This window comes from Platichthys flesus, chromosome 7, assembly GCF_949316205.1.
Source record: "Platichthys flesus chromosome 7, fPlaFle2.1, whole genome shotgun sequence".
Taxonomy (NCBI): Eukaryota; Metazoa; Chordata; class Actinopteri; order Pleuronectiformes; family Pleuronectidae; genus Platichthys; species Platichthys flesus.
Window position 1 is genome coordinate 17,298,351 of NC_084951.1, and position 26,361 is coordinate 17,324,711.

Below are 26,361 nucleotides of genomic sequence, written 5' to 3' on the forward strand. Positions count from 1 at the left end.
AGCTGAAAGAACCGTTATCCAATCACCACGGACTCATTCTGAAATCACGCTATGCCTACAAGTCCCATCGGCCCCTGCGTGACCCTCGGGTTGGTCCACCCTTTGTGGCTGCACGGGGGGGGGTTAAAAATATCCGTTCACGTGGACAATAAACAAACCACTAAATCTCGTAATAATTTGTGTTCCAGGACACTACTCTGTGGGGGTGCTGTGTCTTAATATCATAACTGAGTCAGAATAATGTATTCCTGGCTGTTGCGTTTTCTGTGGACCCTGTGCACTGGGGCGTTGGTCGCGCCTGTAACGTGCACATGTTGCTGCTTTGCTTTGCTTTGAACTGAAATAGAGTGAGGGGAAACGTTTCGTGAACAGCCGGGCAGGCAGCCGTCCAGCGGAAAAACTCACACACAGCCCGCCACACTTTCCAGTTTGCAGTCAGCGGCACTGTTGATCCTGTCACGTTGTTTCTCAGCCTCCCTGCTTTCACCCCAGTCGTTTTTTTGATACTACAGATCAGGCCGAGTAATATCGGATGTGGTAAGTTCTCACACACGTCTCGCTGGTGTTAGCGCCCCCCAGCTAGTTGGCTAACGTTAGCTAGGTAGCCGCCGTAGCGGCACTGGAAGGGGGAAAAGTCTCTGGGTGGCTAGATAGCTCCACGGCTAGCCGCACGCATGCTAACAACTACGCAGTCGTTGGAGCTGCATTAACGGTGGCCTTAAATGTGAGTTGCCGCCGGCTATCCGAAGCATTTCAGCTCCCAGCCTCGGCACCCGTGGCCAACAAGCCTCTGCCGCGCAACTAATAAGGTTTAATTGGGATTTGCACATTTTATGTGCTCGTGGGTGTTGTGTTAATATTCAGTCAGAAACAGTAAGTGGAAGGCTAGTTGGCTACAAACATTAGATGGACGCTTTGCAGTTGATCTAAAGCTAAATGGCACAACGAAGCCCAGAAGCTGCTGGAGACGTATATTCTCAATTGGTTATGTTTAACAATATGGCATCAAGAAAATCGATATAACCACAAAAGCCTAATATTGAATAGTGTCTCTTCTCTTATTGCCAAGTTCAGGCAGCCTGTTAACTTGGCAATGAATAAATAGGTTTTGGGTCCAATAGACAAGAGGAAAATTGTTGTTAATTTAGTAATTTGGCAGAATGGGGATCCCCTCGACATGTGTACCCGAGAATCCGCGGCCCACTCTTTGCCGGGGCCTTTGTCATTTGCTAGGCACCCCCTCCCCCAATACTCCTCCTTTGCAAAGAATGCTCACCCCTAACCTCGGTGTGACTGTGGGCGCAAGACGATCAGCATCGCCACAGCTAGCCGATGTGTGTACCTGTCGTCAGGCTGGCACTACCCGTGTGTTTAACAGAAATCAGGAGTAGCTTCACGTGGTTAAAGCAGGTCGCAGTAGGAACACATCCAGCATGGTTGTGCCCTAAAGATGGGTTGTTTTCAACAGTGAATTGTGGCACGTGTGGTGTGAGTTCAGTATTCGCAGTCTTCTCCCTCAAACGTCTTCTCAAGATGCTTGCTTGCTGATGGAATCCATTCAGCACTGGTTGACGGGACTTTAACTTTAGAAAGATGACTGATGCTCAGTGGGTGTGACTTCCCTTCTCTTGCGTTAACACCAGCCAGGCTCCGTGTGCGTTTGCAGAAAACCTGAAAGGTGTTTCTTGCAGGGATGTGTGGAGGTCCAGCAGTTCATTGTACAGTTATCTACTGTACACGGCATGCATCCTCCGGTAGCGGGGGGGAGGGGGGCGGGACGAGTTGGCTTCGGCCCTCCCGACCAATGAGCTGTGCGCCTGGGTTGAGCAGCGTGCTCCCCGCCGCCCTCTCCCCGTGCTACGTCTCGGCCCGGGCGTCACGGCTCCCCCCGCCCCTTCCTCCCCGTCTGCCATTTTGGTTTTGTTCCCGTCTGCAGTCGCGAAGCCAGCAGCGCAATCACACCGGAGAGACTGAGCCAGCGACGCAGTGACTCGACAATATAGCAGCCGACTGTCCTCACCAGGCACCCCGCGTCCATTTTCTCCCTACTAAACCGTCAATTCTCCCGTCGTCGTCAGCACTGACACCCAGACACAGCGGGAGAGGTGCGGGTTCGCGTTGGGAAGGGACCGAGAAGCATTATTGGTAAGGAAGGCGAAATCAATGAGGCACGAGTGTAATGGCTACGCTTTCATTTCCCGAATTTTTCACATCGAGCTATAAATTTTGATATCCGTTCCTCTGTTAGCGGTCGCAGCGTGAGGACCTGTCCGTGTATGGGCCGCGGTTGTCGTGTGTCAAAATAAAACCGTCGCTATTGTTTGCGAGGCATATTGCGAGCTTAGCTTCAGCTGTTAGCTTGTAAAGTTGTGTTCCGCACCGGGGCTGGTGCAGGCCCGAGGCCGAGGAACTAGTGGCCAGGGGCGGACAGTGGTGTATTCTTGCCTCCTGAGTTATTCATGTTGGGAATCGGTTTATAACTTAGCGTCAACGTAATGAATGGTGTCCCTCTCCGTGTAGCGAACTGCTATTCAACCGATCTTTCCTCAAACGTGTAAAAATGGTCAGTAACGTCGTTGTGCAGAGGGACTAGCAATAATAGAAGGGAGGGAGAGTCGGTGCTTTGCTGTATCATGCCGGATGCCTTCATTTTCGTTTTCGCGAAATCACCCGTTTTTAATATATCACGGGAAAACCAGCTTAATGTTAACTGATTATTAAAGCGTTGACTTGCACAACGATTAAATGCAGAGAGGTTTACCACGGTGAACGTTTGTTTATTTCTAGGCGACATATAAGTTGGCTGCATTGGATGCGGAAATTGTAGCCGATCGTCGAGCGGTGGGAGTGTTACAGATACTGCGGCCTATTTTTCTGAAAGACGTGAATAAGCTTTTCCCCTAAATTTGCCGTAATCGCGTTATGCTCGGGTGTTAATCGCTTATAATCGCTAATAAACGCTCATTTTTAATATAGCGATTTCAGTGGATTGTTCAGAATAGAACACTGCGATCCTTGTGTCCACACCTGCGAGCCAGTGTGCGGTAGCCTTCACTTTACCGCAGTGAAGTTTTAATGATTCAGCTGTTTTTCTTGAAACAATGCTGGCAGTTCATGGTTCTGGTACAATAAACAATGGAAGTACATAAACAAGTCAACGCTGTCTCTGAGCGTGAAAGGGATTGATAATGCTGTTATTCACGTCTCTTCTCAGGCTTAGTTCGTTTTCTAGCAGATTTGTTTTTGGCCTGCAGCCAGCCCAGCTGCTCTCTAGATCAGAAATCCTCTCTTCCACATGAAGGGGATTAGGTAGCCTTCAGCTCGGGAACTCATCTCAATCAAACCATAATAATGAATTGTATATATCTCGCGACTTTGCATCTGTATTTTAATAGATTTTGGATATCGTTTTTTGCACTTGTCAAACTTGAGTTCTTCTGTCATCCATTGTACATTTATTTATACATTGGTAAAGGTATGTTGTGATGCAACAACACTCAGCTTGTTGTTCCATTTGTGTTTTGCTGATGCACAGATGTCCAGCTCGCCGCTGTCCAAGAAGCGTCGCTTGTCAGGAACGGAGACGAAGACGGGATCCCACTGCTCCTCCTCTAACTCTGTCAGAACTGATCTGTCCCACACACCTGCCAACGTAAGCGCTATCACATGCGCTGTGTACTTTGGATATAACTTGTAACACAAACTTAATTGCACCTCCTGCTGTCTCTCCTTAGGGCATGGCTAAGAATGGCAATGATGCTGAGATTGACGAAGGCCTGTACTCCAGACAACTGTAAGTCCTCTCACTGAAAAGTCTTGTCCAAACAATGGAAAACATGCAAACCTATTTTTATAGTTTGGCATAAAAAATGCAGAGGTGTGCTGATGGTACTTTCTCTCCCCATGCAGTTACGTGTTGGGCCATGACGCGATGAAGCGCATGCAGAACTCCAATGTCCTTATCTCTGGTATGAGAGGTCTTGGAGTGGAGATTGCCAAGAACGTGATCTTGGCAGGAGTAAGAAGTGTCACTGTACACGACCAAGGAGTTGCAGAATGGCGAGACCTCTCCTCTCAGGTGGGAAGCACGTGTGTATATTCTTATTTTGCATTAGCACAACAACATTCTCTCCAAAATAAATTGGATGTCAAACAGACACTGGTGCAGGTTTGAGCCTGATAACAAAGTCCATTGTGCCTTTTGTTTATGAGTCTCTTGCTGTATTGGCGCCATCCAAAAAGAGTTCTGCAGCCACCCCCACCCTTAACTATGGTCTGACCCAGATTTATCAGAGGGTGGCCTTTCTCTGGCTCATAATCATAGTAGAGCTAAATGCCTGTTTTATTACAATTTTACAGTAGGTGGACTGTTTATAATAATAATAAACTTAATTTATATGGCATTTTTTTTAATCAGTTAAAGTGATTTGACAACAAAGCAAGACAAGTAAATTAACACTTTAACAAAACACAGCAGTAATAAGACAATAAAAATAATTATATAATATCAATACATAGTACGTTTTTCAGCTTGACATCCTGAAGTTTTATGTGGCCATTTAAGACTATGCTGATTGTTCGTGTAAGAGGCTAAGCTGAGACCCCCTTTTTGTATTTGGCATGGTTGTTTTTAGATCAGCATTTCAGCTCTATCAGTGATCCTCCGGTTTGAATTTAACCTTGGGCCTTGAAACATGTCACTTAATACTTATAATGTTGTCCATCTTCTATAGGGAGTTGCCTTTAATCAACCATTTAATCTTAGCCCTCGTCCACACTTGGCTTCATTTGAAATATCATCGTTCTTCATGATGCTTCCACAAGAAGCACTAGTAAACTGACCGTCTTATTCACATTTTTGTAAACGATAATGTTTTCCTGCATTGTTTGGTGTGGTGTGGCAGGATTGAGGGGAACTGCCATCGCCAATTTCTCTGATAGCTTATTTATTTCAGCACAGTTTCTTACTGATTCGTCTAAATCCAAGCCAACTTCTTATGTTCAAAATAAGAAACAGTCTAATAACAAATGTTTTATGATCTTTCTTCATAATCACCATATTTACCATTCATTCACCTGGTTTGACAAGATGACGGGGTGAAATTGATGCCCAGATTATAAATCAACACCTATGTATTTTGTGTGTTCAGTTCTACCTCCGGGAGGAAGATCTGGGGAAGAACAGGGCCGAGGTGAGCCAACACCGTTTGGCTGAGCTCAATAGCTACGTTCCTGTGACCGCCTACACTGGAGAACTCACTGAAGACTCTATGTCCAAGTTCCAGGTATAGATTGTGTAGAGGCCTTTACCCGACTCATTCAGCATTCAAGAAACTATTATTTTTTAATTTGTTTATTTTGTGCATTTCTAGGTGGTAGTACTGACCAACTCAAATCTGGAAGAGCAGCATCAAGTGGGGGACTTGTGTCACAGCAAAGGAATCAAGCTGATCATCGCAGACACACGTGGCCTGTTTGGGTAAGAGTCTGACTCTTTGTTTGTTCTCATGAAATCTATAACCACTTCTGTCTGCCAGTGTCTAAAATTCATGTGCCTTATGCGTTTTGTTTTGCAGCCAGCTTTTCTGTGACTTTGGTGAGGAGATGATCATCTTTGACACCAATGGAGAGCAGCCACTAAGTTCCATGATTTCCATGATCACCAAGGTTAGTCTGTCTGACGATGTTGGTCAATGCAGTGTTAGCTTTTTAAGATCAGACTTCCTCACAAATTGCTACTTTTTCCTCTCTCCAGGACAATCAAGGGGTTGTGACATGTCTGGATGAGACTCGTCATGGCTTTGAGAGTGGCGACTATGTCACCTTCACAGAGGTTCAGGGTATGACTGAGCTCAATGGCTGCCAGCCAGTGGAAATCAAAGTTCTGGGTAAGATCTGTTGGGGTTTAAGAACTTGACACATCTTGTCTACTCTCATTATGAATGTTACACATGACATGACTTGCCATCTCTGTCCAGGTCCCTACACCTTCAGTATCTGTGACACAACTGGTTTTACGGATTACGTGAGAGGAGGAATTGTCTCTCAGGTCAAGATGCCCAAGAAGATTGCTTTTGTAAGTGACGTGTTGGCATGTGTATCTGTTTTGACCAGTGGGTAATTATATGTGGACTCATTTCTCACTGTCATGCATTTCTTTTCTTATGCAGAAATCCGTCTCTTCCTCCATGGCTGAGCCAGAGTTTGTATTGACAGACTTTGCCAAGTTCGACCGTCCAGGGCAGCTTCATGTGGGCTTCCAGGCAATCCATGCCTTCCAGAAGAAACACAACCACCTTCCTGTACCTTGGAACCGGGTAAATATCACCCCTATTCGTTTTAATAAAATGTTAATTGGAATGTTATATTGGATTGGAGTTACTGTTGGTGGTTATGGGAAGGAAAAAAAACTACCTTTCTTGTTTTGATATTGCTCAATTGATCGCTTTTAGATTTATAGGAAGCTTGGTGTTAATGTTTTCAATATGGGTCTGCAGAAGCTTATTAGCCTGTCCTTGCAAACAGTAAATATCAATCAGTCAATAAAAGCTAGTGAGTTTGTATTGTGGCTGTTGTAATTGCAATTTTGTAACACGTCCAACCTGCTGAACTGTGTTTTCCAGGCTGATGGTGAAGAGTTCTTGACATTAGCCAAGGAGGTGAACTCTGCCCAGACCGGCTCCGCCAAAGTGGAACAGTTGGATGACGATCTTATCAAAAAGTTGTCATTTGTTTCTGCTGGAGACCTGGCCCCTGTCAATGCCTTCATTGGAGGTCTGGCAGCGCAGGAAGTGATGAAGGTCAGTGGTGTGATATGCCACTAAACTTCTCCTGTAATGTATTTATTTTTAGTAATCTCTGTGGATTTACTTTTATAAGATGAACATGTTTGGGCCTATGTTGCTAACTCCCCTGAACCGAATTCTTTGCCTTCTCAAATCCTTTTTACATGTTCTCTCTTCAGGCATGTACAGGAAAATTTATGCCAATAATGCAGTGGCTGTATTTTGATGCCCTGGAGTGTTTGGCCGAAGAGGAAGGAGTCACACTCACCGAGGAAGAATGCGCCCCTGTAGGTGTTCTTATTAAATCCCACACAATACTATTGATGACGGACACACACGAGGGTGATAAACCATGATGTTAAACCCTTTTCTTCCTCTTTGCTTTTCTCCCAGAGAAACTGTCGCTATGATGGGCAGATTGCAGTGTTTGGCACCAAGCTGCAGGATTTGCTTGCCAAACAACGATACTTCCTGGTGAGTTACCCAATGGAAAATGTTCTAATTTATCCTGTGTTATACTGTTGCTAAGGGAGATTTAATGGATAAGGCCATTGATGTACTGTTTCCTTATTGCCAACATAATCCCATGAAAAGATCAAAATATGATCCTATTAACTAGACTTCTCTGTAACCTAAACCTGATAGAAGATATTCCTCTTTGCCATTAATCTCCATGTTGTCTAAAGACTTAAAAAACTTCATCAAAACCTCCAGACACAAAAACAGTTTCTTCCCCCACGCTGTCTCACTCCTGAACAGCCAATCCACCATGGCACTGTGCAATAACCCTGGTTCTTTATAATAACCCCTGTACAAACTCCCGAAGTTATATTACATTGTAATTAGTATTTCATTATATTATTTATTTCACCCTCACTATACAACTGTAATACTCATACCATTCAATATTTATCACTGCACTTCATTTCTTTCTTTTTCTTAGACCATCAAATTGTTTGTTTTGTTTTGTGTTATGTGTTTTCTATGTAAGAACATTGAGAGCCACCATGTCAAATTCCTTGTTTGTACAACTTACTTGGCCAATTAAACCTGATTCTGATTAATAAGGTAGTAGTAGTTAAAATGCTTCTTTATTGCCTCTTAATCTTCTAGCAAAACGGACCAAAAAACATTTTTGTTCTTTTTAATGGAATTTGTTCACAATATTCACCAAAATATCACCATCCTTATGCTTGAAAATGATTTTCTAACATGGATCCGTATTGTCCAATCTCCCTTCTCAGCGTAAACGTGAAGATTATGTTTGTGGGATCTTTTGGCAATAATGGAAACAGATTATTATCAGTGTTGCTGTTAAACTATGGTTCTTGTCTGGCATTAAGGAATGAATAAATAAAACCTTGATATTTTTTTTTCCAAAGTGAAGGGTTTAATACAAGGTTTGTTCAATTGTGTTTGAACATAGAGAAAATGGAGCACAGCTTTTGTAGCTTTACTGAGTGAACTGTAATCCCCCCCAGGTTGGAGCTGGGGCCATTGGCTGTGAATTGATGAAAAACTTTGCGATGATCGGCCTGGCTGGCGGAGAGGGCGAGGTCATTGTGACGGACATGGACACCATAGAGAAGTCCAACCTCAACAGACAGTTCCTCTTCAGACCCTCAGACGTGACGGTCAGTATTTACGCTTTTTGTTGGATACAAAGTAGGTTGTGGACATAATTTGGCCCTCTTGATCGAATTTAATATTTCATTGGATTTCCTGTTCATTGAAATTGATATTGATTGCACTTAATGCAACTGCTGCTTATGGATGATATCAGCATTAGATAGTGGGGAGGATCATTCTGGGTGTGGTAGATTAGTATTGGTTTATCATGTGGTGATAAATTAAATGCAGTGACCTTTCAAAGGTCTCTTACTGGAACACCATTATTCTTACGTGATGTGGTCCGCCTGTTTATTCAAGGGTGACACGTTATAAAACAAATTGTGGTTGGCTGGTCCTGCCCCTGACAAGACATGCTGCCGTCTATAATTATTGTAGAAATGTGCTTATTGATGGAACAACCAGCAACAACATGAAGTGTTAACACAGTTAATAGACTTTCTCCATAAACAGATGGAACACAACTAACCACCCCTCCTGTTGTGTTGCGATTCTTAGTATTTGAAGAGGAAGGGGAAAGGTCACTACTTTAATGTCATTTGTGTGAATGTGTGATGATAGAAAATGAAGAGCGATACTGCAGCAGCAGCGGTGAAGCAGATGAACCCGTCCATCAAGATCACAGGTCACCAGAACAGAGTGGGCCCCGACACGGAGAGGGTCTATGACGACGACTTCTTTGAAAGCCTTGATGGAGTGACCAACGCACTGGACAATGTAGATGCACGTAAGTGACAAGGGGAAATTAGGATTTTTTTTTTTTTTTAACCATTTGTTTTCAATTTCCCACTTCCTCTGTATGTAAGCTGTGCCCTCTGCCTTGTGTTTTTCCCCATTGTTTAGGCATGTACATGGATCGGAGGTGTGTGTACTACCGTAAACCCTTACTGGAGTCTGGTACTCTTGGCACCAAAGGCAACGTCCAGGTCGTGATCCCCTTCCTCACAGAGTCATACAGCTCCAGCCAAGACCCACCGGAGAAATCCATCCCAATCTGTACCCTGAAGAACTTCCCAAATGCTATTGAACACACACTGCAGGTCGGTACACTCAGAAGCACATAACAATGTTAGAGAAAAACATGGTGAATGTTTTGAAATTGCAGTATTATGTATGATTTAAACATATCTCACAAAAATATTCACAAAATGATTAAAGAGGCTACTGTTTACTCTGTGTTAAACGGTTTCTTGTGTTTCTGACTATATGATTGACTGTAATATTGATCTGGTGTAAATATCTTCTTCTCTTCAGTGGGCCCGTGATGAGTTTGAGGGATTATTCAAACAGCCACCAGAGAATGCCATGCAGTACCTCTCGTGAGTTGCATTCTTTGACATCCAAAATTGACTATATGGCAGAACTGTAGTTATTTAAATGTAGGATTTGCTCAAAGTTATTACTCTTTGCATCAAGAAACCTAGATAATTTCTTTTCACATCTGTCAGTTTGTGATGTCTCCCAAGTGTTATGGAATATTTCGATTGCTCCATTAATTATAAATGCTTGTCAGGAGTGTTTAACAGATATCTTAAACACTTACATAGAATAGAATTTCTACTTGTGAAAATTGAATCACTACAAGTTGGCTCTACTTATTTTGAAACATCTTACCTATCATTCTGTAAAAGGGCTCAGCATGCACCTCCTTGTGGTACGTTTGACCATATTTAAACTGGAACTAAACAAAATCCCAACAAATGGTAACAGCTCTTCACGTGGTTTTTCTCCAGCTTATTGGATCTATGATCATTGTCCTTTCAGAGATCCTAAATTCATGGAGCGTACTCTGAAGCTGCCCGGAGCTCAGCCTGCAGAGGTCCTGGAGGCTGTCTACAAGAGTCTCGTCACAGACTGCCCCCATAGCTGGGCCGACTGCGTAGCCTGGGCACGCAACCACTGGCAGTGCCAATACAGCAACAACATCCGTCAGCTACTGCACAACTTCCCCCCAGATCAGGTACAGATTGAGCTCACTGCTTGGTGGATAAAAGTCTGGTCTAATATTTCCACTCCCTATATTTGTCTGAAATCGATCTTGCTTCATCCAATATTATATTTGTCTTGTTTCTTATATTTTAAGTCTAAAATGATTCAACATCTTGTTTAATTCTAAGCAGCGAGTAAACATGGATCTTGCAGTGTGACTCAAATTAAATGAACAGGGTGTTTGGCTGAGGCTTATTGCTGTTTATTCAGCTCATCCCTCAAAGATATTAGTTGATCTCAGTCCTGCATTCACCACACTGTATTAAATCCACTTGGCTTGCTGCTTAAAACTTCTCTGTGCAAGTATTTTGCCAATCTGAGGGACACCTGACCCCATAAATGGCATATATAGATACATCACATTATCAGCAAATAATGTGTTTGCGTTTTAAACGGTTGCTTATGGAATCAAGGTGCCATATTACATTTTTATTAACTGCTTCAAATTTTAGGCACAGGTGGAGCGACCTGATTTTACTGACCTTTCATTTTTCCTCATCTCCTGTTTCTTCTCTCTTATAAATGACTACAATAACCCAAAGGCCTTTCTTTAAATTTTTTGTATTTCTGTGCTTGTAAGGCAAGTTCATCATTTGTCTTTCAGCTCACCAGCTCTGGTGCCCCCTTCTGGTCTGGCCCAAAGAGGTGTCCTCACCACCTAGAGTTCAGCACTAGCAATGCAAGTATCCATACATTATTTTTAAGAGCACCTACTTGATGCATTATCTGCTTATAACTAATCTTTCCAGATTCCAGTTGGTAACAGAATTGCTTTCATTGTAGGAGCTGCACATGGATTATATTATGGCTGGGGCAAACCTGTTTGCGCAGACATATGGCCTCCCAGGCAGCACTGATCGTGCAGCTGTGGTCAAGATCTTGCAGGAGATCAAGGTGCCGACCTTTATCCCTCGTTCAGGAGTTAAAATCCATGTCTCTGATCAGGACCTGCAGAATAGTAATTCCTCTGTTGGTAAGATGCTCAAATCTCTTAAACTCTTATTTGATTGCTTTCAGTAGTTTACAAATTAAGGACAGTCTGGCTTCATTAAGGATGCTTTGAGGAGAATGTGACCACTTATCTCTCTGTATATTAGATGACTCGAGACTGGAGGAGCTAAAGGTCACGCTGCCTTCCCCCGAGACTTCACAGTTCAAACTCTGCGCCATTGACTTTGAGAAGGTACACCTGCTTTCCTCTAATAAATGTATTTTGCATGTGTATTATCCTCATGGCTGCTGTATCTAAACAAAACTATTGGTAATAGGATGATGACACAAACTTCCACATGGACTTCATTGTGGCATCATCCAACCTGAGAGCAGAGAACTACGACATTCCCCCGACAGACAGACACAAGGTGGGGGCTCACATTAAGTTTGAATCCTGGCATTGTCTTTCATTTTTAATGTTCTTTTACTGCAAGTTGTCTCCTGTTTTTTTTTTTTAATTGCTGTTTTATTCTTCATCCTCCAATCCAGAGCAAACTGATAGCTGGCAAGATCATTCCTGCCATCGCCACTACCACGGCTGCAGTGGTGGGCCTGGTGTGTCTGGAGCTCATCAAGATTGTCCAAGGTCACAAGAAGCTAGAATCGTTCAAGAATGGCTTCATGAACTTGGCCCTGCCTTTCTTTGCCTTTTCTGAACCCATTGCTGCCCCCAAACACAAGGTAGCCATTTACTTGTTTGAGCTGTTAAGATATCGAACAATCACATGTGTCCCCACTGTGGGGAAAAATCCTTATTCATAGTACCCTGTCTACAAGGGTAACCATAGATAGTCATGACATGCTTTGAGCTCCAATGATGATACAGCCATGCTAATACTGATGCACCAGGCAGATGCAGTTTGCCTGCCTGGGTGCAAGTGAGTTCAACTCACCTTCTCACGCTGATGAGATCAGTGTGGGCTGAGGAGAATACATTTTCTAAAAGCTTTCCATTTTATGACTACCTTTTTCATTTTGGCGTAGACGGCAGAAAACTCATCGTGTCTTTGTGTGGCCGGCATCAGCATTTCATAACCCCCCACTTATGTTTTTGCAGTACTATGAAATTGATTGGACGTTGTGGGATCGCTTTGAGGTCACAGGTGTTCAGCCCAACGGGGAGGAGATGACACTCCGACAGTTCTTGGACTACTTTAAAGTACGTTCTCATTAACTTCCCTCCTCAGTTTGTTGCCATGTGATTTCTGGCCTACAATTAACAAACCCCATCTTTCTTCTGCCGCTAATTAGACCGAGCACAAGTTGGAGATCACCATGCTTTCTCAGGGAGTGTCCATGCTCTATTCCTTCTTCATGCCTGCTGCCAAACTCCGAGAGAGACTGGACCTGCCGTGAGTAGATGACATTACTTAGTCATGTTAAATGCTAATCTTTAATCTGTTGCTCTAATGGTATTTTCCGTTTGTCCCGTAGGATGACAGAGATTGTGACTAAGGTGTCCAAAAAGAAGCTGGGAAAGCACGTGAAAGCCCTGGTGTTTGAGCTATGCTGTAACGACCTGACAGATGAAGATGTGGAAGTGCCCTATGTCCGATACACCATCCGCTGAGCTCCACACTCTACCCATCCACAAGACGGTGGGGGTTAAGGGGGAAGGGTGGGCAGTGGTTGTTATAATTGAGGATTGGGGTGGGTGGTTTGATCCAGGTTGGCTCCATTGGATCAATCAGTTTTCTGTTAGGCCTGTGGTTTGTGTAAACCTGTGCCTGAGTGTACATAGTCCCAGTAAGCTGACTTAAAGGATACCTGTATGTGTGTTAGGGATCCAGTTGGTGCTCGGCTGTGGGAACAGGGGGAGTCGCTGGAGGAAGGGAGCATGTATACTGGACCTCCTGATGTTTCTCAGTAGCAGAACCTTCTGCTCCATTGAATTCCACGCCTTCATGTTCTCATGGTACTCCATAGCCCAACTAGTGTCCCTCTGAAACACCCCCGCTCTCTAACTAAGCTTCATCGCTAGAGAAAAGGTTTTTTAACAACTCTCCACTCTACTTGCTCTCTTCCCTTTTCCAACCCTGTTTCTCGTAGACCTGCTCCCTCATTACTGTTTTGTTTTTCCAGAAAGATGCAGGTAAAAGGAGTTCAGCTAAGAAACCCCAAAGTAGTGACGTGTATTGAGAATCCTTTTAAGAATCCCCTTAATTCTACCTGAAAGTTTGAGTTTAAAGCTGAAGAAACGCCCAAAGACTCGGTCAAACCCAAGTCTACGGCATTTCCTTACTGGAAAAATAATCACACGCCAGCAGAATAGGGACCCTCGCTGGTTTGAAGCACCCTTAACACACCCACCTCATCCAGCACTCTTGACTTCGGAGGGGCTCTTGCACATGACATCAGTTTTCTCTTTATATTTCATGTGTTTTGTTTTGTTGTTTTCTATTTTATTTTTTGTGGGGGTGAGAGTGGCCGAAGGTTTCAAACACACAAACACCTTTTTAGATCATGCCTACTTTCTACTTTAACTCCAAATGACATTACAGTGTAAAAGCAAGGCAATGAGATGTATCTTGAAATGCGAGCACTTAGTGTGATAGTGAATAAACATGTAAAAGATATTTCTGAATTTGTGTGGTTATTTGACCCGTCTATAGAGAACATGACATCTGGTGTAGCTCTGTAATGAAACCGTCAGACGTGTGTTTCCTGTCTGACCTGCTTCAGGCTCTTCGGAAGTTTCATAATATCTGCAAACAACCTGAATCAGCTTAGCACTGACCTGAGAAGTTACAATGAAACCCCAATGAGATAATGGATGATTAATAACAGGATGCAGGAGATGATCTCTTCCGGATTGCTTGAATAAATTCACCTATACTTACCTAGTTTATTCATAAGGGCATTGGAAGAATATTAAACGAGTGACTCATTCCTTTTTACTTCTTCGTATGCAGAACTTTTAATGTAATTGGTGTTACAAAGTTCCACTCTCCAGTCTGGTTAGAGCAACGAAATACGAGTAGAGTTTTGAACCGTCCTTCCTGAGAAGAGCGGATACATCAGTACTTGCAACCCTAAAGGATGTGGTCAGGTCTGAGATGAGGATTTATTCAGGGAGATTTGGACTAGTTTGTGAACATTAAATGACATATTGTACCTGTCATTAGTCTGGTATATGCACTGATGCTTTTAAACCATAGAAGCTCATAACTGCTTATAAATATTTTGTTGAAGATATTCCTCTTAACCATAAATCTATATGTTGTCTAAAGACTTAAAAACATCAGTAGATAAAATAGTTCTAGATCAAATTGTTCTTTGCTGCCCCTCCGTCTTCTAGCAAAACAGACCAAAAAACATTGTTTTGTTCTTTTAATGGAATTTGTTCACAATATTCACCAAAATATCATCCTTATCCTTAAAAATGATTTTATAACATGGATCCGTATTGTTGAATATCCCTTCTCAGCGTAAACGTGAAGATTATGTTTGTGGGATCTTCTGGCAATAATGAACGGGGGATCATTGTTGCTGTTAAACTATGGTTCTTGTCTGGCATTAAGGAATGAATAAATAAAACCTTGATTTTTCCAAAGTGAAGGGTTTAATCCAAGGTTTGTTCAATTGTGACTGAACATAGAGAAAATGGAGCATGGCTTTTGTAGCTTTACTGAGTCACCTTTATACTCCAAGGTTGGAGTCGGGGCCATTGGCTGTGAACTGATGAAAAACTTTGCGATGATCGGTCTGGCTGGTGGAGAGGGCGAGGTCATTGTGACGGACATGGACACCATAGAGAAGTCCAACCTCAACAGACAGTTCCTCTTCAGACCCTCAGACAGTATTTACCCTTTTTAGTGGATACAAAGTAGGTCGTGGACATAACTTGGCCCTCTATTGACCGAATGTAATATTTCATTGGATTTCCTGTTCATTGCAATTGATTGTGTTAATGCAACTGCTGCTGATGGATGATGATATCAGCATTTGATAGTGGGCAGGTTCTTTCTGGTTGTGGTCGATTAGTATTGGTTTATCATGTGGTGATAAATGAAATGTTCAAAGTACAGATTGTTACTGGAACACCATTAACCATTCGGTCAAGTAATCAAGTATGAACACAACTAACCACCCCTCCTGTTGCAGTGTGAGATTCTTAGTATTTGAAGAGAAAGGGAAAAGGTCACTATTTTAATGTAATTTGTGTGAATTGTGATGATAGAAAATGAAGAGCGATACTGCAGCTGCAGCAGTGAAGCAGATGAACCCGTCCATCAGGCTCACAGGTCACCAGAACAGAGTGGGCCCCGACACAGAGACCTCTTTGAAAGCCTCGATGGAGTGACCAACGCACTGGACAATGAAGACGCACGTGAGAGACGCGGAAACTTCAATCATGTAAATCTTTTTCTTTACAGGATGTTTAGGATCAGGCACGTGCACAGACATTTTAGGGGTTAGGTGCTCAAACCCCCCAAAAAAGGGCACCCAATCGCCAAAATCATTTATGAAATTAAAAATAATAATAATAAATAAATAAAAAACACAGTAGGATATTTTCAACTTATATATACTTTTTTTTAAACAAACTAACTCAAATTATCAATTTGAATATATAAATGAATAACAGGCAAAAACTGACCAAACAAGGCAATAATGAATAACCAAATAATTTGTTTATGTTAGGGTTAGTGATGTGATGGGCTCCTCTGGACCAGGTAGGATTACTGATTCTCCCTAAACTGTTTAACAAGTTGATAGCCTGATCCAAGATAAAAGAGAGATGCTACCCTGAGGTGCTTGCTACAGTTCCCTGTCCTTCTGCTTTTGGAGTCTCTCTTTTCTTGGCATTATGCTGCAAATTTTGTAAATGAGATAAATCAATGTTGTGCATTATTATCAACAGTGACTTACATACCAGTAATCTCTTTAAAGCTGACAACACGGTACACACAATTGGGCCTTGTGGATGCCGCGGAGCATGTCGGGCGAAATTCCCACAAGAACTCAAATAAATGCCCCGTCCGAAATCAAAACACATTTGGGCGGAATTGATGACATAGAGAGTAATTTTTATTCTTAAATATTGATGAACGAAGAAAAAATTGTTCTCCAGCAGAAGGGCAATTTTCTCATCCAGGGCCAGTGCTTGAGCAGCACTAGGGGTCTATCTGTGCACGTGCCTGTTTAGGATGTTCAGAGAGCACCGCCTGTACCAGGGGATCAATCAGCGCAGGTGAGAGCTGTTAGCTGATTGATCCTCAGGCTTAAAAGGCACCAGCCGACCGGGGGTGAGAGAGAGACATACACATGGGAACAGATGCAACCCACGTTCCCGGGAAGGTTACAGGTCGGACATTTTATCTTTAGTTTGGCCTTAGAGTCCTCGCGTGTGATCAAGTTTGCTGAAAAGCCACCGTGCTGTCTCTAGCTGTGTGTGGGAGACCCCGTTGGCACCCAACGTGTTTGGCTCCAGCAGTCAAAGGAGCGGCCCGGACAGCGGAGATGGCGCTGGGCCGGTGGCTTGAGGCTCTGCAGAGGCAAGCGGAGAAGAAGAATGCGCTGCCCGAGCGCGCTCCTACTCCCGCCTGCCGCACCGGGCTGACAGAGTAGGCGACAGCGGCTCTGGTTCTGTGTCCCTTCGCAGCGCTGAAGCTGGTGAGGGCCTGATTCTGGGTACCTCGCCTCAGATGTCAACGCCTCGTCGTGCCCCCTGCTCCTGTCCCTACTCTAGGGTAAGCGGTGAGGCCGATGGCCCCTGTTCCTGGGTCCCAGGTGCCCGTATGGCGCCTACCTGCTCGGCCCCCGGGGAGCCTCAGCCGGTTGGCCGGCTTCCTCTCCTGGCCGGTGGGGAGGTGGAGTAGGTCAGACCTGATTGCGTCCTTGCCTCAATTTGTTGATGGGGATATGTGGGCATGGAGGAGGCTGGGAGAACATCTCCACGTGTCTCTCCCCCGCAATGGGAAGAAACACGAGCCTGAAAAGGTTAGTCGAAAAAGTTGTGCTTAGTTCCGACTTTGTTTTCTTACATGTGTTTTTAAGTATGCTGCAGAGCAACGGTACCATCTCTGGCTGTGTGTTTGGGAGGCCCTGGTGGCATGGTCAATTGCCCCAATCTGTTTTTCTATTTCCCACTCCCTCTGTATTTGAGCACACACTGCAGGTCGGTACACTTTGTGAATGTTTTGAAATTGCATAAATATGTATGATTTAAAGACGATATCTGTTGCTAAATAATTCACAATATGATTGACATTGTCTTTTTATTTGTTATTTTACTGCAAGTTGTTTCCTGTTTAATTCTTCATCCTCCAATCCAGAGCAAACTGATAGCTGGCATCGCCACTACCACGGCTGCAGTGGTGGGCCTGATGTGTCTGGAGCTCATCAAGATTGTCCAAGGTCACAAGAAGCTAGAATCGTTCAAGAATGGCTTCATGAACTTGGACCTGCCTTTCTTTGCCTTTTCTGAACCCATTGCTGCTCCCAAACACAAGGTAGCCATTTACTTGTTTGAGCTGTTAAGATATCGAACAGTCACATGTGTCCCCACTGTGGGGAAAAATCCTTATTCATAGTACCCTGTCTACAAGGGTAACCATAGATAGTCATGACATGCTTTGAGCTCCAATGATGATACAGCCATGCTAATACTGATGCACCAGGCAGATGCAGTTTGCCTGCCTGGGTGCAAGTGAGTTCAACTCACCTTCTCACGCTGATGAGATCAGTGTGGGCTGAGGAGAATACATTTTCTAAAAGCTTTCCGTTTTATGACTATCTTTTTTCATTTTGGCATAGACGGCAGTCAGTAGCTTCTGTTTTAATGAAAACTCATTGTCTTTGTAATAACTTTGTGTGGCTGACATAAGCATCTCAGAACCCCTTTTTTAACAAATCTCCCCTCTACTCTACTTGCTCTCTTCCTTTTTTCAACCCTGTTTCTCATAGACCTGCTCCCACCTTACTCTTTTGTTTTTCCAGAAAGATGTAAGTAAAAGATCTGCTAAGAATTCCCAAAGTAGTGACACATGAGTTGATAATCTGTGGAGGAAATTTGACTGACTTCTGAAATAAAAAGAATTTACCATAATGGGCTTTAAGTGCATGTTGTATTCTTTGTCATATAAGGTCCAGCAGATATTACAGCATTCAGCCATGTGAAGCTGATAAGACAATACATTTCTGGGCGTGCTATACCAGGCTCTGGTCATCTCATGTCTAGACTATTGCAAATCCCTCCTGGCTGGTGCTGTCTGACCTCTGTGGCTCAACCAGAAGGCAGCAGCTCAACTGGTCTTTAACCTAAGGTCACCCGCACTCCTCCGCTCCCTTCACTGGTTACCAGTGGCTGCCTGCATCCGTTTCCAAACACAAGTACTTTAATAACGTGCTGTGAAAGGATCGTGTTCAATCTACACCCGCGACATGGTCAAACCTTACACCCCAGCCTGTCCACTACACTCGTCATCTGCCAACTGGCTTGCTGCTCACTCACTGCAAGCTAACCACTCAACAAAATCTCGGCTCTTTGCTGTCCTGCTTCCTAAATGGTAGAACGAGCTCCCCAATGAAAGCAGAACGCCTACACATCTTCTGCCACAGACTAAAGACGTCCCTTTCGTCTATAGCTTGGATTAAAACATATTTTTAGTACTTATATGGCACATACATGTAGCACTATTAGTCTGGCTTTCTAGAAAAAAATTGTACATGATTCTTGTTCTAGGCATTCAGCCCTCATGGTTGAATGCACTTGTAAGTTGCTTTGGATAAACGTCAGCTAAATGTAAATTTATGCGGAAAGAGGATGTATGTATGTAAGAAGCAGATTTGTGTGTAACGAATGTGTCGTTGAAAATGGAGTGCGAGGTAAACCCCCAGAAGATAAGATTGGAGGAAATGGCAGCACAGTGATTCCTAGTGGCTCAGATGTCCTGATTTCTCAGAGACTTGTGCCTAGTAAGTCTAGGAGATGAAGGTCATGATAAATCTGCCATGAGGCATATCAGGAACAGCAATCTTGGCAGGTCACATGATAAGCATTAGCAGAGATGATGCATACTATAGTATGATTATAAAATGTTCCTTTTCAGAATCCTAAATTCTACACAAAAGTTTGAGTTTAAAGCTGAAGAAACGCCCAAAGACAGTCAAGCCCAAGTCTACGACATTTCCTTGGTGGAAAAATAATCACACGCCAGCAGAATAGGGACCCTCGCTGGTTTGAAGCACCCTTAACACACCCACCTCATCCAGCACTCTTGACTTCGGAGGGGCTCTTGCACATGACATCAGTTTTCTCTCTATATTTCATGTGTTTTGTTTTGTTGTTTTCTATTTTATTTTTTGTGGGGTCGAGAGTGGCCGACGGTTTCAAACACACAAACACCTTGTTAGATCATGCCTACTTTCTACCTTAACTCCAAATGACATTACAGTGTAAAAGCAAGGCAATGAGATTCATCTTGAATCTCATGCGATCACTTAATGTGAGTGAATAAACATGTAAAAGATATTTGTGTGTTTATTTGACCCGTTTATAGAGAACATGACATCTGGTGTAGCTCTGTAATGAAACCGTCAGACGTGTGTTTCCTGTCTGACCTGCTTCAGGCTCTTCAGAAGTTTCATAATATCTGCAAACAACCTGAATCAGCTTAACGCTGACCTGAGAAGTTACAATGAAACCCCGATGAGATAATGGATGATTAAAAACTGAATGATGCAGGAGATGATCTCTTCCGGATTGATTGAAAAAAAATTCACCTATACTTAACTCATTTATTCATAAGGTAATTGGATGAAAAGTAAACTAGTCACAAATTTGTTTTGACTTTTAATGTAATTGGTGTAAAAAGTTTCACTATCCAGTAGTCAGGTTCGAGCGACAAGTTACTATAACAGTTTTGAACCGTCCTTCCTGAGAAGAGCGGATACATCAGTATGTGCAACGCTAAAGGATGTGGTCAGGTCTGAGATGAGGAAGAAGTGCGCGGAAGAACTTTTACGAGGTCCCTGCAAACAAGTCGCTGTACCTAACTGCAACCGGAAAGATCTGTGTCAAACTTTGGATTACCTTTACAATATATAAAAGTTTCTAATTTTGAGACTGTTGCCGTGATCCTGTGAAGATGCAGTGAGGACAACGAAAAGATGGAAGTGGAGGACACTGGTGAAGCGAGGACTTCCTGGTATGATTTCTGACATTCATCTTTAACTGTTAACACTGTGGGGTGCCGAGTACCGTGTGCTACTCCCGGTAACTGACTGAGATCAACAAAATAAACTGAACTTTGTTAGCGGCATGGAAGGTATTTGAAGTTTGCATCATGGTGTTAATGTTACTGATGATATTTACGTTATCTCATTGAATTGGAGCAAAATCTTCACTTGTAATATTCATTAATGTATCCAGGACACAAAGTTAAACCTGACAAATTCATAATTTTAGCCCAAAGTATCATTATTGCATTCAGCTACTGCTGTGTTTCTTTCTTTTATCTCACGTTAAATTACAAAACTATGTGCGAAGTTGTTTGCTTTGTGCTCATTAACACTTTGTTTGCTCTTTGTAGGTTTGTGGCACCAGCAGAGACGCACTCCATCCTCTGTGACCATGCTGGGGTATAACACATTACCTGTCTTATGACTCTCTCCTGTCTCAAAATTCTCTTAACTCTCTCCTAAAACTGCTAAACTGCCACTGTTAATCTCTGCTGTTTAGAAGAAGAGAAAACAAGACCCGGCTCCTGCACCTGTGATCAGGATCACAGAGGTGAGGATGGTGATCTGACATTAAACTCTGAGCTGCGCTGCCTCTTCATTTTCCTGTGTCTCTCTGCAAATACAGCGGAAGTTAGTCAACCTTACCTTTGTGACCGCAGCGCTGCGTGCAGAGCCGAGTGCAGAGCTTTTGATCAGCGGTGCAGTCACAGCGTCTCTCTCTCTCTCTCTCTGCATGCACAGATCTTTAAATCCTGTTGATATCACTCACGTCTTGTCCCATTTCAGCCAATCAGGATTTTACACTTTTCAAGTTGGTCTGTTTTGCTTTCATTGTTATTGTTCATGTATCATAAAAAAAAATTCATTGCAGATAATTCAACACATATCACGTAGGTAGAATGTACCGAATGTACAGCTGATGTGGTTTGTGTAAAAAAACTCAAAAACTTGGCTGACATCTTGCCTTCTACTACAGAGGCACAGTTTCAGCCTTATTCCTCTTTGAAAGTCACACAGGAAGTGAGAGATCTGCACCCTGTAATCTCTCACCCCTCTCAGCGTTTTTTTTTTTCTTGTTCCCCGCTGCTGAACCCCCTCGTCTTTCTCCAACTCATTCTGTTCTTTCATCAGGATGAAGAGGAGGAGGAGGAGGAGGATGGTGAAACGATGTCAGACCACATGAAGGATTCAGAGGTGCAGGTGTGTTTTGTTTGAACTCATTTTAATGGGCAGCCGGCATTGTTATTTATCAAAGATCCAGTCTGGTTAGAGTGAGACGTTTTATTATTGATGTCATTACAGGAGCCGAGTAATAAAAGGGTCAAACCTGTGGTGAAGTCCAACAGTTTAACAGGGGTCATAACACCGTCCAAGACCCCTGCTCTGAAACGGATCGGACAGTCCATCTCGGTAACAAACACACAACTCATTTATTGTATTAAAAGAAAAGAACAATCAATGACATGTGCGTGCAGACTTTCATCCACTGTGCTCTTTCCACAGCGGTCCATCAGTTTCCGTACAGAGGCTCGACCTTTGCCCCCGGCTCCCATTCGCCACCGCACGAAGGCCTCGTCATTTCCACGCCGCCGCAACAGCCAGTGCTGGAGTGACACTGTGGAGAGTCATGACCTCACCGCTAAGGAGATCAAACGCCAGGAGGTGCGAACGGGCGGGGGGGGGGGGGGGGGGGGCAGCTAGAACTGGCCTTTCTGCTTGTGTGTTCAATCAGAATGTGTGTGTGTGGACTGGAGGTTATGTGGGTCAAGCTGTGGGGCTGCGGTTCCAGCGTGGGCGGGGAGACTCCCCTTCGTTTCTGTGAAGCAGCTCTTCACAGAGATTATGAAAGAGGATGTGAGCTGGCAACAGAGGCTTAACTTCCTTTATTGAACAATCAGCTGCCGCAGCTCGGGTTGTTCATCTGGGTGGTATTCTAATTCATGCCATTGTGCGTGTGTGTGTGTGTTTGCATCCACATTGTTCGTGTCTGGTTAAAACATGTGAAATGGTTCCTTCTCTTCCTGTAGGTGATCTATGAGCTGACTCAGGGAGAGAGACAACTTATTGAGGACCTCAGTTTGGTAAAGAAGGTACATCCACCCCCCCCACCACCTCTCTGCTGAGCTGAGGCAGATCGTCCAATCATGTTCCTTTTAGCACTTTGGGGACAACGCAGCAGCACCTACAGTCTAACTCAAAACTCCATCATCTTAGACAGACTGCTGCACATACTTCATATTGCATATTGCAAAGATTTGGACAAATTGCACAATTACGCAACTTTGATCTTTATATTACACATTTATACAAACATTCATTTCTATTTTTATCTTGATTTTTCTGGATTCTATTTCTATTGTCTTCTCTTTTCTTCCCTTAACACCTCCCTCTTAGTAGAAGACATTGAATATATTTCAACCGCTCCCCCTCTTCTCTCCTATCCTCTTATACTTTGTTTCCCATGTCTCTGTACCTGACTTAACTCTCTCCTCACCTGCGCCTCCTCCTCTCCGTGTGCTGCAAGGTGTACTATGAGCCCATGTTGAAGTTGGACATCATGACAGAGAGCGAGCTGGGACAGATCTTTGGTACTCTGGACTCTCTCATTCCTCTCCATGAAGGTAAAGCATCGCTCTGCACCACTCATCTCATGTTACCTCAGTCTCCACTCATGCCTTAGCAGAACCTTTTCCAATAACACAGGTTGGACTGCGCAATAACTTAATATTATCGTTGGCTGACTTTCAGTGGAATCATATTTGCATCAGTTCGGTGGTGGTTCTAGGATTCTTCTGAATCAGGGGTCATAAATCAGGGCCATGATTTTACTTTCAATAACATGGCTGAGACAAGTGTGTAACGCCACACAAGGAAATAGGATTCAGTGATTTGTAGGTACAGGCTCACCACACAACTCTTGTTTCTTTTTGTAGTCGATGACGTTCGATGAGTTAAATGTGATGTTTTTTGTGTCAGTTTGTCTTCGACCAGTGGATGCATCGCCTTTCAGTTATCACAAGTCGGTAAGATTCTGTTTCTGTGTCATTTCAGATTTTCTGAGTCGTCTCGAGCGGCTGAGGGGTTCAGAGAAAACCGTCGGACAAGTGGGACCCACTCTGTTGAACTGGGTGAGTATCTCTACAGAGACCATAGAGCGAGGAGAAAAGAAGATGGCACAACACGTCTTCACTCTCTCCAGTTCCTGTATTCTCAAACCACAGAGCTCAGTCTGTGTGCAGCTCTGCTTTCATCTGACTTTGAATTACTTGCCCCATGCCCCCCCCACACTTCCCCTCTGCAGTTTCCTTGCCTGGAGGCCTATGTTACATACTGCTGTAACCAAGTGGGGGCCAAAGCCCTGCTGGACCTGAAGAAGCACGAGAAGAGAGTGGAGCACTTCCTGCGCTTGTGCCAGGAGTCTTCGTTCAGCAGGAAGCTGGACCTGTGGAACTTCCTGGATCTCCCTCGAAGCCGTTTGGTCAAATACCCACTGCTGCTGAAAGAGATACAGAAGTGCACACCTCCAGATCACCCTGATGAAGACACACTGCCTGATGCTGTGAGTCTGCACTCACACAATACATGTATATCACTTAAGAGCATTTATAAATCAAACATCAACCCCTTAGACAGAGGTTTCAGAATTCCCTCATTTCCAGGGCTATACCAAATATTACATTACCCAGTACTCTATGTCATTTATATCCACATTGTTAGTTTATGTTAGGTGTGTACAGAGTCTGCTCCTTTAGATGAACCAAAAATTTGATGGAGCATGAACACTAACATTTGATTATACGTTGATTATAACAAACAAATACAAATAATTAAATCTTAAAACTTTCATCCATGTGTGCAAACTAAATATCAATCAGTATCAGAATAAATGTTGGACATTAAGGCTTTTTAGACAGTGGCTAAAGTAGAATAGCATACCCACTGTTATTTCTCCAAATTGGGAAATCCATCCGTCTGCAAGTGTGGGAAGAACAAAGATTTGCACTCAGCCAATATTTTCTTTTTAAAATCTGCAATTCTTGGCACATTGTCACCTCCGTATGGCAGCAAGAAGAAACGTTTTTTCAGATCCAACACAGACTTTTCATTTCAGCACAGAATGTCTATTGTTAGTGTTGAAAGTGTCTCAACCCTTTGTTCCTCCCAGTTGGAGCTCATCCACAGTATCGTGGCCGAGGTGAACAAGAAGACAGGCGAGGCCGAGTGTCAGTTCTACAGACGGGGTCTCTGCTACCTTGATGAGAGCCAGAGACTACCAGAGATCCAGCAGTCCCGCTTCCTCTACTGTCACGGGGAACTCAAGAACAACAAGGGCCAGGTAGAAGCTCCACAATGTTTCAACCTTTCGTGGAGTGGTTCTCCTGGGGATGTTTGATTTGTTCATCATTATTGCCTTACCCTGTATTATTGAAAATGCAAGCTTTATCAACTTGATGTTGTAATTATCTCATTAATATTTAATATGTATACAAATTATGATCATAACATCTTAAAGTTCCAGTGTGTAAGATTCAGGTGAAGGGATCTTTTGGCAGAAATTGAATATATAATGATTTGTGTTTCATCTTCATCATTTGGGTCCTTTGTATTTAAATGCTTTATATTTCAACCTGAAGCGGACCCTCTCTACGGAGGCCACCATGTTTTTTTTTACAGTAGCCTAAACTGGACAAACTAAACACCTTTTGAGTTTTTATGAGAACTGAAGGCCACCACAGGTTCTCTTTCATGTTTGGAAGGGGAGGGTGAGGTGAGGGGTGTTCAGCTGCAACATGCAACTTCACCACTAGATGTCCCTAAACGCTACACACTGAACCTTTAATAATAGGTGATATTACTTTGACTTTCCTGATGTATGATTGGATATTGTGATAATTAATCTCCTAAATCTGTATCTCATTTGTTTCCCTCTGTAAGCGGCTGCATGTATTCCTGTTTGAACTGGCTCTGGTGCTGAGCAGACCGGGGGAGGACAGAGATGGAGGTCAGGTGTTCCATGTGTACAGACAGCCTCTGACCAATGCTTTGTTAAACCTGGAAGAGATCCCAGACGGGGAGGCTGCTGGAGGGGGCACCTTCAGAGGAGCCTTTACTGGGGGGAATGATAAAGGTACAGAGCATGCCACATAACACCCATCAGCTAAAAAATGTTTTCCCTCAACCTTTCCTCAATTCGATTTCCTTCCATCTCTCTCGCTCATGCCCTAGTGAAGAACTGTTTCCGTGTGAGCAGCAGAGGGCGCTCCAAAGCCAACCCCTACAGCCTGCAGGCCAACGACTCCTTCAGCAGGCAGCAGTGGATCACCTGTCTGCGCCAGGCCATCATCCAGTCACGGGACAGGACTGCCCAGAACAGACAGTCGCAGCTCTCCCCTCACGCCGATCTCGCCCTGTATCACATAGCTGAGCTCAGCCTCAGCTCGGGCTCAGACATGATCGACCACACCAGTCGCTGACTGTCAGACTGATCAGCAGGAGGCCTGGGGGCGTCCCTGTCGATGTGTACATTGAAATGAGAGGAAATAAAAGGGACTGCTTGGTTGTGGTTGTGCTTGGACACACGCATAGAATTTCCAACATGGATTTTTATTTTTACTCCTTTTTTATCTGATGGATTGTGGTGATATGTAGTGTACAGCTTTTGAACAGTAAATGCCAATGTAAAATGTTTTAAATTTTTTTTAATAAACTGACACTTTAAGTTGTGTGGAGGTACCCGTGCAAAAGTACACAAAGAAAGGTCTAAGAATAGCCGACAGGA

The 26,361-nt window shown here is 43.6% G+C and overlaps 2 protein-coding genes and 2 non-coding genes across 8 annotated transcripts; all 4 read left to right on the top strand.

Moving 5' to 3' along the window:
* Nucleotides 1-340: 340 nt before the first annotated feature.
* Nucleotides 341-13,972, top strand: uba1 (ubiquitin-like modifier activating enzyme 1). Of its 2 annotated transcripts, none has more exons than XM_062391468.1 (27): nt 341-537; nt 3,536-3,652; nt 3,735-3,793; nt 3,910-4,078; nt 5,151-5,285; nt 5,373-5,479; nt 5,577-5,667; nt 5,756-5,888; nt 5,979-6,076; nt 6,171-6,317; nt 6,624-6,800; nt 6,965-7,072; nt 7,179-7,259; nt 8,267-8,419; nt 8,976-9,141; nt 9,258-9,454; nt 9,669-9,733; nt 10,179-10,374; nt 11,008-11,082; nt 11,187-11,376; nt 11,501-11,586; nt 11,672-11,764; nt 11,886-12,077; nt 12,454-12,555; nt 12,648-12,748; nt 12,831-12,994; nt 13,179-13,972. In XM_062391468.1, exons 2-26 carry the CDS (start codon nt 3,536-3,538, stop codon nt 12,964-12,966), a joined length of 3,174 nt encoding a protein of 1,057 aa, XP_062247452.1. In that variant the 5' UTR covers nt 341-537; the 3' UTR covers nt 12,967-12,994; nt 13,179-13,972. The 2 variants fall into 2 exon arrangements, with proteins under 2 accessions (XP_062247452.1, XP_062247451.1); XM_062391467.1 differs by lacking the exon at nt 341-537 and adding an exon at nt 1,925-2,145.
* Nucleotides 12,206-12,307, top strand: LOC133957896 (small nucleolar RNA U6-53/MBII-28). Its single transcript, XR_009921659.1, has one exon. It is a non-coding gene; the product is annotated as a small nucleolar RNA U6-53/MBII-28 (small nucleolar RNA).
* Nucleotides 13,973-17,979: 4,007 nt separating the features above from the next.
* On the top strand, nt 17,980-18,081 carry LOC133957897 (small nucleolar RNA U6-53/MBII-28). Its single transcript, XR_009921660.1, has one exon. It is a non-coding gene; the product is annotated as a small nucleolar RNA U6-53/MBII-28 (small nucleolar RNA).
* Nucleotides 18,082-20,335: 2,254 nt separating this feature from the next.
* Nucleotides 20,336-26,305, top strand: arhgef3l (Rho guanine nucleotide exchange factor (GEF) 3, like). 4 transcript variants are annotated; one of them, XM_062391898.1, is made up of 13 exons: nt 20,336-20,548; nt 20,933-20,981; nt 21,082-21,132; nt 21,714-21,782; nt 21,885-21,992; nt 22,086-22,244; nt 22,610-22,672; nt 23,107-23,203; nt 23,634-23,710; nt 23,884-24,141; nt 24,748-24,918; nt 25,518-25,710; nt 25,809-26,305. In XM_062391898.1, exons 1-13 carry the CDS (start codon nt 20,511-20,513, stop codon nt 26,054-26,056), a joined length of 1,581 nt encoding a protein of 526 aa, XP_062247882.1. In that variant the 5' UTR covers nt 20,336-20,510; the 3' UTR covers nt 26,057-26,305. The 4 variants fall into 4 exon arrangements, with proteins under 4 accessions (XP_062247882.1, XP_062247883.1, XP_062247884.1 ...); XM_062391899.1 differs by having other exon boundaries at nt 21,714-21,776; XM_062391900.1 differs by lacking the exon at nt 21,082-21,132.
* Nucleotides 26,306-26,361: the final 56 nt, after the last annotated feature.

Bases quoted from the DNA above. Each gene is read 5' to 3' on its own strand.
- arhgef3l (XM_062391898.1), top strand. From the start codon at position 20,511: ATGGAAGTGGAGGACACTGGTGAAGCGAGGACTTCCTG. The intron at 22,673-23,106 runs GTACATCCACCC...GTGTGCTGCAAG, and splicing joins ACCTCAGTTTGGTAAAGAAG to GTGTACTATGAGCCCATGTT. The intron at 25,711-25,808 runs GTACAGAGCATG...CTCATGCCCTAG, and splicing joins TACTGGGGGGAATGATAAAG to TGAAGAACTGTTTCCGTGTG.
- uba1 (XM_062391468.1), top strand. From the start codon at position 3,536: ATGTCCAGCTCGCCGCTGTCCAAGAAGCGTCGCTTGTCAGGAACGGAG. The intron at 12,078-12,453 runs GTAGCCATTTAC...ATGTTTTTGCAG, and splicing joins TTGCTGCCCCCAAACACAAG to TACTATGAAATTGATTGGAC. The intron at 12,556-12,647 runs GTACGTTCTCAT...GCCGCTAATTAG, and splicing joins AGTTCTTGGACTACTTTAAA to ACCGAGCACAAGTTGGAGAT.